Source organism: Phyllostomus discolor, chromosome 1 (genome assembly GCF_004126475.2).
Source record: "Phyllostomus discolor isolate MPI-MPIP mPhyDis1 chromosome 1, mPhyDis1.pri.v3, whole genome shotgun sequence".
Lineage (NCBI taxonomy): Eukaryota > Metazoa > Chordata > Mammalia > Chiroptera > Phyllostomidae > Phyllostomus > Phyllostomus discolor.
The window spans coordinates 167,981,016-167,998,980 of NC_040903.2; the positions used below are offsets into that span (position 1 = coordinate 167,981,016).

A 17,965-nucleotide genomic window follows, 5' to 3' on the forward strand; every position below is an offset into this window, starting at 1 on the left:
GGGCTTTACTTAAGGTTAAGGCAGGAAAACTTTGGATTTTTAAAATTCTCTAAATTCTTTTATATGTTGGTTCATGATTTGAGAGACTGGTGAGACAGACCTTAGTGGAGGCACTTATTGAAAGAAACGTATTTAAAAAAATTTTCCCCCTAATTGTCAGGTATGTGTGATAGAAGGTGTGGTTGAAGTTAATAAGGCTTTAGCCAATCACTCACTACCTGTCAAAGTCTAGACAAAGGGCTGCTGTGTTGACAATCTTGGCTTGGGGGATTTATTTTCTTAGACACAGGCTAAACAAGTTAAGATCACTGCAGATCGCTTTTAAGTGTAAGGTTGAAAAGTAAGAATGTACACATGTGTGAGACACAGAGGAGAAATCCCTTGTTGCAATGGATATAATTCATTTGAATCAAAAACAGGTTATTAAATTTTCCCTGAATGTTTCCTCCAAGCTTATTTAGAATGTTGTTGTGTCTCTTTCACATGTTTGAAAGTGGAACCCCTGTCTCAAACTGAGTAGTAGTATAGGACAATATATGCAATGAAAAAATACACTATCCATTCTGCTCTCCACTGATTTTGTAAAAAAAAAAATCATGCCTCAGCAATTTGTCTTCTATGAGGGCTTGTTTGTGGGTCATGGCACATAAATTATTAGATCTTATCTATTTTTAGAGAGAGGGGAAGGGAAGGAGAAAGAGAGGGAGAGAAACATTGATACACAAGAGAAACACTAATCAGCTGCCTCTTGCACACCCCCAACGGGGGACCTGACCTATGACCCAGGCATGTTCCCTGACCAGGAATTGAACCAGCAACCTTTCAGTTTGTGGGTTGACACCCGACCTACTGAGCCACACCAGTCAGGCTCTTTTGCCTCTTTTTCAGAAGCACCGATAATGATGATGCTACTAAAAGGAAAGTCAACCTGGTCTTTGAGAAAATTCAGACTTTAAAGTCTCGAGCAGCAAGCACACAAGGAAATAATCAAGTAAGTTGAAGTTTTGTACCTTGCAGAGGGCATTCCTTCAACATGAAACGTGGCAAACAAACTGCTGTGTCTTCGGTCTGTGTAGCTGGTTATAGCACCAAGCGGGAAGTTTCCCAAGTAGTGAGCAGTGCCTGAGGTGGAAGATCATGTTTTAAATGTTATAAATTTGTGCCGTGTCTTTTTTTTAGAAAGGTTTTAAAATAATTTTATTTAAAAACATAATAGAATGAAACAGATTTAGAAAGGGAAAATAAAAATAGAAAGAATGAAGCAAAGTAATGAATTTGTCTAGTATTATTATAGGCAAATTCAGAAGGTAAGTGTGAACTGGCTTGGACCCAACTGCTGGAACTTCAGAGAATAAGAAATAAGAGAATAAAATCAAGAGATTAAGAAATAGAGACAGATGAAGCCAACCAGCATTGGTGGCAGGGACAGGAAAGAGTAGAATAGTGCCAGTTTAAAAAAAAAACAACTGCCTGTTTAATTGATTGTACCGAATTCGAGTTGGGACTTGGAGATTTTTTGTTGTTGTTGAAAAAGGATTCCTCTCATAGTCAATGGACATCTACTATATGTCAGACACACCTTGTGCCCTGAAAGAAGACGCATTTAAGGGAGATGACTAAACACTTGTTCCTCATTTCTACACTGCCTTGAACTGGGGCCCATTTCTTGCTTGTGCGTCATTACTTTCTCCTCTTAGGAGTGCCAGGGGAATACTGAGCAGGAAAGATACCCAGAGGCAGGAAATAGGAGGTTTGTCTATAGCTTCTTTTCAACTTTGGGAGAATGTATAGGGGACACTTTTAGACATTGACTGCCTTCTTTTCTCTACTGCTCAGTATTCCCCTAGCACTCAGCTGCCTGTGACTGCTGCTCTGGCATCAAATAGAACTCTATAGTTTGGCATCAAATCAAACTATATATATATATGAATGTGTATATTTATGTGTATATATGTGTGTACATATACATATAAACATACATACATACAGGGGTGAACAAAAGTAGGTTTACAGTTGTTTGTATGGAAAATACAACAATTATGCCCTGGCTGGTGTGGCTCAGTGGATCGAGTGCCAGCCTGCAAACCAAAGGGTCGCTGGTTTGATTCCCAGTCAGGGTGCATGCCTGGGTTGCGGGCCAGGTCCCCAGGAGGGGGTGTGTGAGAGGCAATCACACGTTGATGTTTCTCTCCCACTTTTTCTCCCTCCCTTCCCTTCTCTCTAAAAATAAACAAATCAAATCTTTAGAAAAAGGAAAATACAATTATTAACAAATAATAATATAAGAATAAACTGTTTCATATACTCACAACTATAAACTTACCTTTGCCCACCGCTGTGTATCATAGTTATTGATACATATATTAACTATTGCCAGTGGGGGATCTTTAGATTATACACTTTGCTGTAGAAGTTCTGCATAGTTCTTAAAATTAGTTAAGATTTTTTTTTTTGCTAAAACTCTTAAATCCAAATTACTACTCTATTCTTGCTTTTCATTATCTGCATATTCTTAGTGAGAACACATCCTTTGTTTGTTTGTTTGCTTGTTTTTTACATCTTTTGATTTTGATTGTGGGTTACAGACTAGGGGTATCCAGCCCAAACTGGGGAAGTCAGGATAGCCCTTCTGGAGTCAGTGACATTCTCTGGGAGAAGGGAATGCAGGGTTGTAGGTGGAGGAAATGGCACAAATAAAATGTAAAGGGGCATGTGCTAGCCATATGCAAGGAATGGAGGAAATTTTGTGTAGCAGGAGCAGAGAGTATGTGGGAGAAAGCACCAAGTAGGAAGGACCTCAGAAGTCACATCAGAAGTTTCCATTTCAGGTTGAAGGTGATGGGCTACATTGATGAACTTTTTTTTTTTAAGATTTTATTTATTTATTTTTAGAGAGGAGGGGAGGGAGAGAGGGAAAGAAACATCAATGTGTGGTTGCCTCTCATGCACCACCTACTGGGGACCTTGCCCGCAACCTAGACATGTGCCCTGACTGGGAATTGAACCAGTGACCCTTTGGTTCTCAGACCGCTGCTCAGTCCACTGAGGCACACCAGCTGGGGCCCATGGATGAACTTTAAACAGGAATGGATAGCGTCATATTCATTAAAATTCATCCCTTTTGTGGGTTTTTGAGAGAGGTAAGACTAGGAGAAGGGAGACCATTTAAGAAGCACTGCTGAATCAAGGGAGAGATGATGAGAAAACGAACTAAGGCTCTTAGATTTCTGGTTCCCATCACAGGGTGGTGACTGTCCCATTGCCCATATTTTTCTACTCCCATTATCTCCCTCTTATTTTCTGAATCTGATTATTTGCTGGCAGGCTTTGGACTTTGGTCTTTTGGGTGTCAGTTAAGTGATTTCCTGAGAGACAATGTAAGAACCCTCTCCTATGTGGACTGAGACCACATTGGAAAACAGCAAAGCAGGCAGAGTTTTTGCTTGGGAAAGAGCAGTGTGTAAGTTCCTCATGGGATGGATTTAGATTTCTAAAATGGATTGTTCTTATTTTATCTGAGAGAATGGGAAGTCCAGTGTTTTTGTTGACTGTGTAGTGGGGGTGGGGGGGTTCTGGATAACTTCACAGGAGGAGGTGAGGAAATGCCGCATTCCAAGTTCATCACGTACAGCTCACTCCTGGGTTCAGGCGCATGAGGGCTAAGTCACTGCCTTTTCTAGTTTGTATTCCTGCTTTTATGCCCCCTTCCCTATTTGTAGTTTTCTAACCACCTTATTGTAGGATTTTAGCCAAATCCTTTGAGAACATCATCCTATTATTACATCCATGGATGTAATTTTTTAATTTTTTTATTGTTGTTTAATTACAGTTGTCTCCATTTTCCCCCTTACTCTCCCCTCCCCCTCCCACATTCAATCCTTCCCCCCCATTGTTCTTGTCCATGGGTCCTTTATACATATTCCTTGACTTGACCTTTCCCCTTCAGAAGAAAGCCAGTTTACTCAAATACATTTATTTACTATTTGCATATAGGCATATGCAGAGAATGAGGGATAAAAATCTTGTGGTGGTTATGGAGCAGTAATTCCCAATCTAGTGAAAATTCCATAATTGACTTTTATACAAAGGGCCTTGGAGCACAGAGACATGGGCTTTGGGTATTACTTTATGCAGTAGAAGAATTTTCACAAATATGTATTTTGATCTTTTTATATGGTTTTATTGGGGTATAACTTACAGTAATTTCACAAATCTTACCTGCATAGTTTGTTGATTTTTGGGGGGTCTGTGTCTATGCAAACACCACGCCGGTCGAGATACAGGCCACTCCCACCACTCCCGAAGGTTTCCTCACTCCCCTTGTCTGTAGGGGTCTGCACTGGAATTGAGTCTTAAGATTTTTTGTGTTACTGCTCTGATTATATTTTGGGGGAAAGAGAATTAAAATAAAGTGCCTTGAACATTTAAATTGGTGTATCTTTGCAATTAATTGTAGGCTTCTAATTCTTCATCTGAAGTGAAAGATCTGTTGGAACAGAAAAACAAGTTGACTACCGAAGTGGCTGAACTTCAGAAACAGCTTCAACTAGAAGTCAAGGTACCTGATTTTTCCTTTTCTCCCCCTGTCTTGATTGATAAAGAGTATTTTAAGTGCCTTGGGATGCCCAAGTGAATTGAACGGCAATGTTTTCCCCTGAAAGAAATGTTCCTCCCATCACTAAAGTAAATGACTATACATGGGCTCTCACTGTCCAAATAACTTTTTTTTAAAGTAACCAAAGCATATAGAGACTGTTTGCTTTGACAGAGTGAAAGAAAACACTTTTTGGTCAGACAGGCCAATAGGAAACTGAATGCATACAAAATATCAGAGCTAAGTAATCAAAATAGAACGAGGTTCAGCTGTGGTTGAGTTTCTCTTTTAGAAGTATTACAACACATTAAATATTGAATATTCTTTCTAGTTATAAATTCTTACACCTTAATTATGTAGTTCAATTTGTAATTAATAATGCAATTAATAATTAAAAATATAAGTGCAAAGACATGGAGTCCATCAGAGTTTGGAAGTAGGCTTCTATGGGATGACATTAATGTATAGTGGCGGTACTTTAAAATCACATGTATTCCTACTAGAATCAACAGAACCTCAAAGAAGAGAGAGAAAGAATGAAAGCAAACTTAGAGGAGCTCCAGAGCCAGCATGACAAGAAGGCGGAAGAGAACTCCGTGCTGCAGCGGCGCCTAGAAGAAAGTGAAGGGGAACTCCGGAAAAACCTGGAGGAGTAAGTTCTGGGCCAAGAGCCTGTGTCCTTCTGATGCAGGCAGAGCCTTTTAGTCCATTTAGTACTATCTGGTCTTCCAAATATCTGAAGCGGCTGCTGACTCTTCCTATTCTCCTTGGTAAGCAGAAAGGTTATAATTTTAAAATTCTTTGTACACCTTAAAGGATGTCTTGTAAGCTTCAGCCCTTCGTGTAGACCTCATAGTGCATAAGAGAGAAGTAAGGGACACTGAGTGGTGATATCTGAGGAGTGGGATTTCAAGGAGCCTGAGCCCAGCCTCCGCAGAGCCCGTGTCACGAGACCACCATAATTTCCCAGTTTGTGAATTTTATCCTGGATGGCGTTGGTCTCTGTGACCTGTGCTTATGCTTCTATTGAGTTCGCAGAGATGGGAAGTCAAGCCCAAGGTGGCTCTGTCATTGTTGCATTAAAACCTGTACAAAAAAAAAAGATCTGAAGTTGAGGTCTGAAAAGGTAACGTGCTATGAGGCCCAGTGGACATGATGGGACATTTAAGTGAAGGTTCAAGCAGGAGTGAGCTCTGGAGGGAAATTCAAGAAAAATGGCATGTTATATTTATAATAAAAGCATTTAATGCTGTGGCTATTTTGTTGGTGTGGTTTTTGCTTTTAAAACATTCTTAGAAGTTAATTTTAGAAAAGAGGTTGGTAAGAACAAAATCAGTAAATTTAGGGTGTAGCAAAGGCTTTATAAAATAAAAAGGTAGAATTAGTTGTGAATGTGATTTAGAGCAGAGGTTAGCAAACTGTTGTCAGATAGCAAATACTTTATGGTTTATGGGCCCATATGGTCTTTGTTGGAATCACTTAATTCTGCCATTGTATTGTGCAAGTGACTGCAAGCAATACATAAATGAATGAGCATGGCTGTATTCCAATAAAACTTTATTTACAAAAGTAGTCAGTAGGCCAGACTGGCCCATAAGCCATAATTTACTGACTTCTGATCTATAGTACTAGGGTGGGGCGGGGGGGGAGCAGAGAATGGGAAATAGAGAATGGCGTATCCTTGGGGCTTTAGATGGCTCTGCTTGAGCATCTGAAGGTCTGAAGTCAGACTGAGTGAGAATAGCAGAGCCCAGGACAGTGTGCCTGATGGACTCCTTTCCTGTCAGGCTGTTCCAGGTGAAGATGGAACGGGAACAGCACCAGACTGAGATCAGAGATCTCCAGGACCAGCTCTCAGAAATGCACGATGAACTGGACAGTGCTAAACGATCTGAAGACAGAGAGAAGGGGGCTCTCATTGAGGTAAGAAACTGTGGGGTTGGGTGACAAGACAGGCGCATCTGCCTGAGGATGAGCTGGTGGAGGTGGGGTGGGGACTGAGAGCTCTGAGCCACCCTCTGTTCTGTGCCCGGCTCCACCTGTGCCTGTGGTTAGATTCTGTAAGAGCATCGTCTATCATAGTTTTTAAATGTTGTCTTAAAACTTTCAACCATATAGAAAGGTAGAAAGAGTCCTTCATTAACTTCCATAGAACCCCAACCCAGATACAACAGTTGTCAACATTTTGTGATATTAACCCACTTATTCATCTCTCCATCCATTCTTCTGTTTTTTCATGCATCCATTTATTTCTCTTTGCTTAACTGTTTCAAAGCAAATTACAGATAACATGCCTTACTCTTAAATTCATAAGCATACATCTTTGAAAAATTGGGGAATTTTCTTACAACTACAATACTATCATCACATTTGAAAATTTTAATAATTCCTGTACATGTATAAAATATAACAAGAATTCTAATACCTGGGCTCTTATTCAGAGTTTTCCAGTTGTCCCCAAGTATGTTTTATGGTTGTGTTCCCCCTACCTCCCAGCCAGGATCCAATCAACAGTCTCACATTGCTTTCACTCTTATCTGAGTTTTCATTTATCTCGGTGCAGCCCTCTCCCCCATTCCCCGCTCTCTGCTCTTTTCCCCCAACCCATCGGTCTTCTGAAGAGACTGTCTGATTATTTCCTCATGGCATTCATCCCTTGTGTTTTAGTAAATTTGTATTTAGCTCTCTACATCAATAGATTTAGGTTAAACTTTGGGCAAAAATACTTTGTAAGTGATGCTATTTATGGAAAATCATTGAAAAGACATTAATGTCCATATAGCACTTATCACAGTTTAAATTTTTATTTGTTTAATGCCCGACAACTGTAAGCTCCAGGAGGGCAGGGTTGCTTATGATTGGCTTGGTATTTTATCCCCAGCAGCCATCCCAGTGCTTGGGACATATAGCACTGAGTAAATATTTGGTGGGTGGGTGGCTGGACGGATGCATTATGGCTAAGTGAATGAATGAATGAATTTATTTGCTGTGTACATAGGCCGCCCATCAAGCCTTTGCCTATATTAGTATGTCTCCTATTAAATATTTAGCTCTTCTCAATCTGTGAGTCAATAGATAAGGTGAATTCGTTCTTCTGCTCAGCATTTGTTAGTTACTATGGGGTTTTACAAAGACAATTATTATTTTTTCCCTGAATTAGGTTACCATCCTGTTGAGTTGTTAGATACACGCATATAAAATGATTGGAGAGCAAGAACAGGTTTTGAACATCTACACTTTTTTGTTGGAAATGAATCAAACTGAGGGGCATAAGAACACAGAAGTTTTATCTCTGTGCCCTTTTAGATGGTTTGATATTTGCTCTAATACTATCATCACCTATATTTTTGGCATGGTTTTGAAATTTATTTTCTTAATAAACATTGTTTTATAGGACTAGCCTGAAAAATTAATGATACACAATTTAGAACAAAGCAAAAAAAAAATCAAATGAGAGGTACCTTGTTGGTATTCAGCGTTTACTTTCTATTGCTTTCCCCCTGCGTGCTCGAGTCTTTTCTTTGTCCCTTTCTTGGGGTTAAAAGCTGCTGGCTCCTAAGTCCCTAAAGTTCCTCATTCAGTTTCTGCTGTCAGTTGTTTTCTCACCCCTTCCTTGTTTAGTATTGAAGTAATTCCCCAGGAAGGATTTAGTTCCTGCCCTTTAGAACTTAGCCTCTCTCTTCCCCACGACTTGGCGCTGTGGCCACACTGCACAGGAGGTGGGAATTTGTTTTTTTGTTTTCTTTTGTTTTTCACGTGGCTAGTAGAGGGGAATCGTTTCTTTTCTCCCCACAGGACCAACTATCTCTCTGTCTCTGTTTAGACCATTTTTCCTGAGAAGGCGTTAGGCCTGTTTCTTATCACCTGGTATTTCCCTCTGTATCCAAGGATTTGTTAAAAACCACCACATTCATGGTGTTATGCTGCTTCTTGTGGCTCTGCCTTCTTCTCAGTGCTCAGAATTACAAAGTATATTAGAATGCAGCTCTGAGAACGTGTGTATTTATCACTGAAATACTATTAAAACCACAAAATAAAATTTTAAAATGAGGGGTGTGTGGGTAGAAAAACATTTATTTTCCTAACAGCTTAACAATGATTGTTTTTAAAGATTTTATTTATTTATTTTTAGACAGTGGGTACAGCAGGAAGAGAGGAAGAGGAACATCAGTGTGTGGTTGCCTCTTGCTCGCCCCCCATTGGGGACCTGGCCAGCAACACAGGCATGCGCCCTGACTGGGAATCAAACCGGCAACCCTTTGGTTCACAGGCTGGCACTCAGTCCACTGAGCAACACCAGCCAGGGCAACAACTATGTTTATTTTTCCATTTTCTGTTTGCCTCCATACCCTTTGACGGGTTTCATCTCCCTGTCCATGATGTAGGGACAAGTACAATGTTCCTACAGTTTTGATCTCTGTTTTTAAAAGTTAATGGTCAGATACATTTTTCCTTATTATACCTTACGGTCTTCATTTCATTTTTTAAGGATAAATAAACCACAGTATAGTGAATCATCCTCCTATGTTTAAATTTTCTTTTTTTAATTATAAAAAAATATGGTGAGCATTTTTTACATGCATCCTTGTCCTTTAGAAAGATATCCTAAGTATAATTTCCCAGAAATGATATCACTGAACAGTTTATGGCTTAATCAAAATGTAGCTTCACAAACACATTTAAATAGAAAGTGGGGCTTTGACATATTGTATGATTCCTTGTGTGGACACTTCATTGATTTGAAAAGGGAAAGATGTTATCTTAGCTATTGGGAAGTCCCTTAAGTTGCTGAATTTTCCCAATAACTGAAACCTATAATTGTTATTTGCCCTTTTCTCTGATACCCTCAATCCTTTTAAATTCTTTATTTTAGCATGTCTGACCTTTTCCTATTTTTTATATCTATCTTTTTGTTCCCTAGCCAGCTAATTCAATAACATATCATGTTACATCTTCCCCTACTTCATGCCAAGCAGCAGAGCAAATGAAGAAATAAATTTCAATATTTAAAGTATTTTTAAAATGCCATCATTTTAAGAAAAGGGAACATTTCTGCAATGAGCTATATGCTTATTTGCCTCTTCAAACACAATATACTATGTATATATCAATGAACATAATTTAATTAATTAAATAGTTTCTTGACACATTTGTAGTGGAAACTGGGGTGAGGATGTGGGCCTCAGGTGTGGTGATGTGTTTTCAGGCAGAGGCCAATAATGAGAGGACAGGAAAGGAAAACAGAGCACATCTTTTCTTAAAAATGTTCCTGATGCTGCTGGCTTTCTGGTGGTCTCTTTCCTGGAATGGGCACTATGTAACCATCCACTGCTGCCCTTCTACAGGATGAGCTAGGGCACAGTATTTAGCTTCTCTATGCCAAAGTGGGGTTCCCTCCTTCTGGAAAACCATCCACACTGTTTAAATCAGTTTTCCTTTGACTTGTCAGTGACATTTAGAACATGATCTGTGGTTTCTCTATCACTCATACAATAGACTCCATCTCCTCGTCTCTTTCAATTTATTCTTCATATCTTAATAAGAAGTGGCTGGGGAATCTGATAACAGATTACAGTTGTGGCCAGGTTTTGCATGGTGTTTGACTTAGAAGACTCTTAAACACAATGAACATCAAACACATTGTGCTTTTGGATGTTTGAAAATGGCTGAGGGCCCTGTGTTTTGTGAGATGCCCAATGCACAAGATTTTTCATAAAATCTCTTCTAATGGTACTTCATATTTTGTGAAATGACATTGGGCCCCTAAATGGAACCAGTAAACAGAGAGAACACAGTAGTTTAAAAAAAAAGAAGAAAGGAAATACGGAAGAAAGAGCAGAAGATAATCCTGTTTTCTCTGGATAAGCCATGCAATCGGTCAACAGTAGGATGACTATTTTTTATCCTTAAACAACTGACGGTTCTAAATTTTTGTTTTTAACTCAATTTACAAAAATGATTACAGAACAAATTTTCAGCTACTTCTTTGTCCAAAAATGTGTTTTCCCCCGTCCTGGGGAAACAGAGAAGCATGAAACATCTGTCCTGAGTGCCGCAACAGCGGAGTTTTCTCATTACTGGCCGTCGCCTTTGCTGGGGGCCTGCGGCGCCGGCAGCTGGCCCCGCTCCAGCAGGCTTGTGGTGTTTTAGCTCTGACTTGGCCAACCTGCAAGTCCTTTAAGTATCAGTAAAATATGATGGTTATGAAACTATCCATCTGGGGATAGACTGTCCTCAGAAATGATATTACTGAACATTTTATAGGATTTTTAATTTTAAAAAAGTAAAAAAAATCACATTTTTCACCAGCCATGTTACACTTTTTAGGCCATCCTTCTGTGAAAAAAATCACATAATTGTTTGTCAGCTACAGTTTTGATATAAAACCCTTTACTTACCCTTTAATTGAGCATGGGCCAGAGAGAGGGACCCTTTAGAACCTCTGGGAAGCATTTATGCAGAAGGGGGTTTAGATCAGTATTTTTCTCCTGTGACACGGAACACCCGTGAATAGGTGGCATGTGCGATAAAGTGTTCTGTGGGCGAGTGCACTGCTGCTCTGGACCTCTGGTGTGCATCTCTTAGTGCACATGTTGTCGGGACTGCCCCTGGCTGCTGCTGGGCCCAGAGAGAACGTCCTTTGTCTCTCAACTTTCCTTCCTCCTTGTCTTTGTAGGTTCTGGTCCTGTTTCTTTGCTTTAGTTTGGAAATGTGTAGCACAGGTCTTATTTTGTAGGAAGTACCACACACAGTCAACTTTTATAGTCTCCCGCACCTGCATGCGCACATCCATACACACCGGGTCTTCCTTTCCTGGCCGCTTTCATGTGTGCGACTGGCCTAGGTTTTGACAGCGCTGATTCTGAATGGCCAGCGTTTCCCCTTGTTTTCCTTGACTGGAGTCTGTAGAGAGGCACGTTCCTTTCTAATGGGTGCTGTCTTCTATTTTGAAGTTTATATATTACCTCTCCCGTCTTTGCCTTGGTATAATTGTCAGTAAAGCCACTGAAGTGTGGGAGTGACATTTTTGAAATCCCTTGTGCTTTTTGGTCTCTACCCTGGAAAATTTCAAGTGCTACTAAGTGATACGATGAGGTGTAATCTGATTGGATTTGTGCAACACAGTCCACTTAAGCAACAGCCCCAGCCACAGATAGCAGTGTGCTGGTGTAGAGTGGTCCGTAAAACCGAGGTTCTTAACGTGCACTGGCAGCAGTACACAAAAGGCAACTTAAAACACAGCTATATCCTGGAAAAGATAAGTGTGGGAAGAGGAACTACCTTATCGTCAAAACAATTGAGAAACGTGTGAGAATCAGAGCAGGAAACAGGCATTAGATTCTCAAGGGCTGTGGTGCAGAGGTTGGCAGGAGGCTCCAGGAAGACCTGACAGAGGAGCCAATAGCAACAGTGGCAGGAGAGTCTCTGCTGCCCATGAAGGAGGGCTGTGCAGTGGCAGCAGCAGGACTTGCCCTTTGATAAATGTCAGGACATGTGTATTTTCATAAGATTGCTTGTGTTCTGTGTTACGTGCTTTGGAAGAGCCAGAGCTGCCTCAGCTACCGGGATGAATCTCTTGCTGTTTCATCTGAGCTTATCAATGCCCATAGCTATATTCCTGAAGGACTAGTCCTGCTCTGTGCAGTGCAACTCTATCCCGGGACTGCAGAGGTTCCCCTGGTTCAATGGATGTGCATGTTCTAAAGAAAAGGAAAGAGATTCTGTTAGCAGTTGTACTGAACTCAATGAGACTATTTTTACCCCCTCATCAATGACCCTTCTTAAATGGGAAGTAGCTTTACTCTGAGGCCTCAGGTCCCCAAGTAGCAACCATTCCTCCGATTCCCAGGAATCTTTACCCTCCTGGTGTGCTGTACATGCTAATTTATTTATATCCAGAACAGCCACATTCCCAATATCATTGATCCATGCCTCAAAAATATAGTAAATCAGATTTATGTCCTTCATTCAAGGAGCTGATAGTCTAGCAGGGGGGATAAGGAAATAAATATATGGACTGCAAAGTTAAAGTGTCACATGCTGTGATAAGTACAGCTAAAGTGCGCTGGGTGTTCAGGGAGGGGATTCAAGGAAGACTTCTTTGAGAAGGTCACATGAGTCTTCAGAGATTGTTTGAAAGGCAGCGAGAGGAAGAAGGGCACTTCAGAGGAAGCCAGATGGCTAGTGCCGTAGAGGCCACAGGTGAGAGGCTGGATACAGGGAGCAGTTGGGTGGCGATGGCGTGCCACCTGGCCAGAAGGTGATGAGGGCCTCAACCAGGGAAGTGAGGGAAACAATTGAAGATGTTACAGAACCAACTCTTTGGTTGTGAGGGTCAAGGATGAGATTGGTCAGATTGCTGCCAGGCTTCTGAGCAGGTGGCGGCTTCACAAGAACAGTGAACAAAGGAAGCGGAAGGGAAGGAACATGAGGAAAAATGTAGACTTATTGAATCTGAAGTGCCAATGGGACATCAGGATGGATGTGCCTAGCAGGTCATCGGAAGGGCAGGTCTGAATTCAGGTTAAGAATTGCAGGCAAAAGTTTGGGAGTTATTTACATAGAATTAATAGCTGGAGAAAAATAGATGAGCTTGCCAAAAAAAGAATAAGGAATGCAAAGGTGCATTCTTGAGGATCATCTTAGCATTTTTGGAAGAGGGAGAGAAAAGCCAGAAAAGATTGTCACAGGAGAAAAAAAAAATGGCCCGAGGGAAGAAAACAGAAGACTGTAGTGTCTTTGAACTGCAAGGCAAAAGGAAGTTTAAGGAGACAGGCGGGAGGATCAGAGGGGTCAAGAAAAGCAAGGACTGAGAAGGGGCCGTTGGATATGGTGGTTAAGAGGTCACTGTGACCTTGGAGGCGGCACTCTTAGTAGCCTAGGAATAAAAGCCATAGAGCAAGAGATGAATAATAGAAACTGAGTAACAGTAGGTGGTCAGGAAGTCGAGGCAGTAAACAGAAATTATACTTTTAAAAAGTTTGGTGGGAAAGTCTTGTTTTTCTTTTTCCTGGCTTAGAGGATTCTTGTGGCCTGAGAGAAAAGATGTAGATGCCCAGAAACAGAAAAGAACAAAATGACAGAAAAGAAGGTAACGGTTTGGGTAGGACTTGGAGCAGGCAGGCCAGGGGCAGCTCCCTGTGAAGTGGCTTTGTGCTGGGGGGAAGGCCTGAGTATGGAGAACTGGGGTGAGAGGGGGCTGAGGCAGCCATGCCCAAGTCCCAGTCAAGCGGGGAGGGAAGGGAAGAGAGGGAGGTTCTGAGCTTGAGGGGAGCTGAGCAAGTCTGGGGTGAAGATGGCAACGCAGAGAAATGCTTGCTAAGCTTCTGGCAGGACACACGTGGGTTTAGGTGATGCGGTTTGTAGTGGAGCTTGTTGCCCCAGTTTTGTGACTTTCTTCATGAACTCCGAGTGGCTGAGGAGAAAACGTGAGTATTTTGCCCTGCTCAGATTGGGGGGAGAGGGGGGTCAGCCCCAGGACTGGGATCGTGGATTAAGGGTTCCAGCAGGATGTGAAGTAAGCAAGGTCAGCAAGTCAGCATGACCCCGTGAAGCAACAACGCATAATGACCCCATTAGCAAGGGCCACAGACCATGGCCCAGAAAGGAAGTGGGATGGAAAAAACAGACATCCCCTGAAAGCAATGAAAGTTAAATCAGTTCCCCTTTTCTCCCTCAAATCTCAGGAAAGCTGAGCTAGTTAAATGGGGAATGGTGGCCTGTGAGAAGTGGAAGGGGAGAGGAAGGGATGGTCCCGTCCATATGAGGAAGGAGACGGTGCAGGCAGGGGTCGGGGGGTGGCTGCTCCCCTGAGTGGCCGGGCTGGAGGGGAGAAGCGGGGGCGCTTGACAGAGATGGTTCATCTTCACCTCCCGGCTCATGTCTCCTCTCTTTAGGAACTCTTACAGGCAAAGCAGGACCTTCAAGATCTGCTTATCGCCAAAGAGGAGCAGGAAGACCTCTTGAGGAAGCGGGAGCGGGAGCTCACTGCCCTGAAGGGAGCCCTGAAAGAAGAGGTTTCCAGTCATGACCAGGAGATGGAGAAGCTGAAGGAGCAGTATGACGCCGAGCTGCTGGCCCTGAGGGAGAGCGTGGAGGAGGCGACCAAGGTGAGTCCCTGCCCCCGGACCGAGGGCCAGCCCACAGTGAGTGTCGGGAGGGGCAAGGGGATGTGGCTCGGGAACAGCCACCAGGGCCAGCGGTGTCCTGCAGCACTGCCAGCTGTCTTCTGTTTCATCACGTCATGGAAGCAGAACTGGTTCACAGAAAATAACTTCAACTGTGCTGCTGTTGACCGTGTTGAGTCTAAAAACTTAAATGTTATTTGGGACAATGTTTAAATGCTGTTGCACCAGGTGAGATTTAGAGGCCCTCGCATGAACTCGAGAAGCTCTGTAGCCCCTTGCAGAGCAGAGACCTGTACCCCTCCAGATGTGCCTAAAGGTCAGCGTCCCACGACCTTGTGTGGTTTTGCTGATGGCACAGGACTGCAGATGGGACCCAGATTTCTGGAATCCTTCACCCCTACCCTGGCCTGTTCTTTCTGACTTGTGAAACCTTTTGTTAGATGTTTCAGGCTCTTTTCTCAACGAAGTTACAAGAGGGTTAATGGGTTGAATTGCCCAAACCCTTGCAAGATGATTTTTCTCTTAATTGAATTCTTGGCTGCTACAAATAGATTCTCCTAAATTATGTTGAAGTGTTTTGGTGTGGGCCTCTTGGGGGCTGTTGAAGAGGAGAAAAGGCAATATTTTGAGGGGGAAATGCTTTGAAATATCATGCCATCTTTAGGGAAAGAGAGGAATTGCAGAGTACGATGCACAGAGTGAGTGCATGCAATGTATAGGTCAAAGATGATGAAGAAAGAACTCCTGAGATGGTCTGTTTATTCTGTGAGGATTACAGTGACAGCTCAGAGCTCGCAGGTCCTCCCTTCACCAAGCTCCATAGTGGTTCACTGGTTTCAATTATGGCCTGGTAATTACAAATGACAAGAAGTGAATGATGGGTTTGTTTGTTATAACAATAAAAAGTCTGGGAAATAGTCTGTTTGGGGCTATTGTAACTGAGGAAGTTAAAAAGAAAAGGCTGCTTGTTGATTTGCCTATCTTAGATTCTTTTGAGATAGGGTTTAGTTTGAGGGAGAAAAGCACAACTGGTTGAATTTTCATTGCTTTCTGGGGATGTCTGTTTTTTCACCTCATTTTGCCTATGTGCAGTAGCCTGGTGCCTTTGCTAGTGGCCTTTCTGTGCTGTTGCTTCGTGGGGGACATGCCAATGTGCTACCGAGTAAAACGATGCTCCTCCGAGCGCATCATGTCTGTATCATCTTCAGACATTGCATTAAAGCTTGAGTTAACGTGGTGTATTCGTTGAAGGGGAGGTAGCCGAGGACAGTGTTCAGGCATGGTTACAGCAGTTTCACCGTAAGGAAGATTAAACTGGCACCACACATGGGTCGCTCCCAGATACTGTAAATGGGAAAGGGAAACGTGGTAGGTGAAAGAAGATATCTTTCTTGTATGCAGTACAGATAATCTGTAGAGACTTAGGCTATTGCGTTTTGACCTTTTTGAAGGCTGGAGTTGTGCATTAGTTCACGGCATTTGCATTATGTCAGTTGAAGAGGGGTAACTGTGTTGACTCACATCGGTCTGTGAAAGAAACGGCAGGTGAGCTGGCCAAGGTGTACATCACTGGCAGAGAATGTGGGGTTTCTGAGCACGAGGAAGCGAACACAGAGGGGTTCACCTTGGCATCCAGTGCCTGTCAGCTAGGCTCTTTGCCCCAGGTCATATTCTGCACTGCTGCCAGCGTCTTTCCCTGAAGGAGCAGATCTGGTCATGTCAGCGTCTGCTTTAGTAACTGCCTTGGCTCCCCATCGCCCCAGACTTAAGTTCAAAACTGTGAGCACGGCAGGTAGCCAAAGTCCCTTTTCTTTCTAACCTCATCTCTAGAAAACTCCATTTTCTTTTAGTCCTCTCACATCTTCACCCATATGGAATGATTTCCCTCCACTTTTCTGCCCGAACAACTTTTACTCATCCTCGAAGATCCTTCCTAATGTCCTCTTCTCTGAAGGTATCCCAGATGCCTCCACTCCTTTTGGTGGAATCAGTCGCATCTTCCTTGTGGTTTCTGTTGCACCCTGGTTATTCCTCTACCAGGAATGATTAGTTTAAATCACACCATGTTGCAATTTATCATTTTGTCTGCTGACTCCATGAGACTCTGAGCTTCTTAAGCACAAGGCCATTTTTATCACTTTTTTTCCCCTTAGCCTGAGATTGGAGACTCAAGTACCTCAGGGCCCAGACAGGGACATAAGTGAGTTAAGCTCTGGGAGTGTTGTTGGGGTGACAGTAGGGCATGGTGGGGACTGTGGCAAGCTGGGAAGTGTATTCTTTGCTGTAGGGTCTGTTGCAGCTCAGAGTTGCCCATTTTGGGCCCATGTTGTTTGATCTCTGAATTTTTCAAGAGAAGCTAGATAGCTGCATGTTGATGTGAGACCTCCTAACTTTTAAGCAGTGCTTCAAATTAAAAAAAGAAAAAAAAAGAAGAATCACATAAAAAAAAGAACCAAACACAACCCATTTGTAGGTTGACAGGTGTGATCCTTGTTGCTTTAGCTTAACACAGTACCCGGCATACAGTCGCATCTGTGCGATGTGTGATGAGTGAGAGTATGTGGAGGATAAGTTCCCCTCTTAACCGGGTTCTCAGGCTGGTTGTGTGCTTACCATTGGATTTTCTCCAGCGATGATGTGAGAGGCCTTTTAGGAAATCTGCCATTACACTGGGAATTTCTGTGCCTTGCGTTTGAGTTTACATGTAGCTTTTTTAAAAAGAAGATTATGAATGTGTTTTTATACCTTAGCTTTTGCTTCTGAAGGTAGTTGCTGAATGTATGTGCCAGAGCACATTTAATGGAAAAATTATGTTAATTTAGTGAACAAATGCTGTCTTTTTGCTACATTATTTACATGTGGGTACTACTATATGATAGAACTTTTTAAAAGTATGTTTTTAAAATATAATGTTTTAAAATAATATCAATATAAGTATATTGATTATGCTATTATAGTTATCCCATTTTTCCCCCTTTGCCCCCTTCCTCCTGGTATCCCCATTCCCTCCAGCAATTCCCTCTCCCCTTAGTTCGTGCCCATGGGTGGTACATATGAGTTCTTTGGCTTCTCCACTTCCTATACCATTCCCAACACCCCCTTTCTATTCTGTACCCACCAGCAATGCTTCTTATTCCCTGTACCTTTTCCTCCATTCTCTCCCCTCCCCCTACCTGCTGATAACCCTCCATGTGATCTTCATCTCTATGACTCTGTTCCTGTTCTAGTTGCTTGCCCAGTTTGT

The 17,965-nt window shown here is 42.3% G+C and overlaps 1 protein-coding gene across 3 annotated transcripts in view; it reads left to right on the plus strand.

Moving 5' to 3' along the window:
* The window catches only part of CGNL1 (cingulin like 1), a 152,910-nt gene that overhangs the window by 57,808 nt on the left and 77,137 nt on the right, over nt 1–17,965 (plus strand). For 2 of the 3 annotated variants that reach the window (XM_028505605.2, XM_036033992.1), the window contains 5 exons: nt 889–991; nt 4,457–4,558; nt 5,098–5,246; nt 6,382–6,517; nt 14,491–14,703. In XM_028505605.2, coding sequence (XP_028361406.1) covers nt 889–991; nt 4,457–4,558; nt 5,098–5,246; nt 6,382–6,517; nt 14,491–14,703 — 703 coding nt within the window. The remainder of the gene's footprint in view (nt 1–888; nt 992–4,456; nt 4,559–5,097; nt 5,247–6,381; nt 6,518–14,490; nt 14,704–17,965) is intronic. The other variant, XM_036034001.1, reaches the window with a different exon arrangement.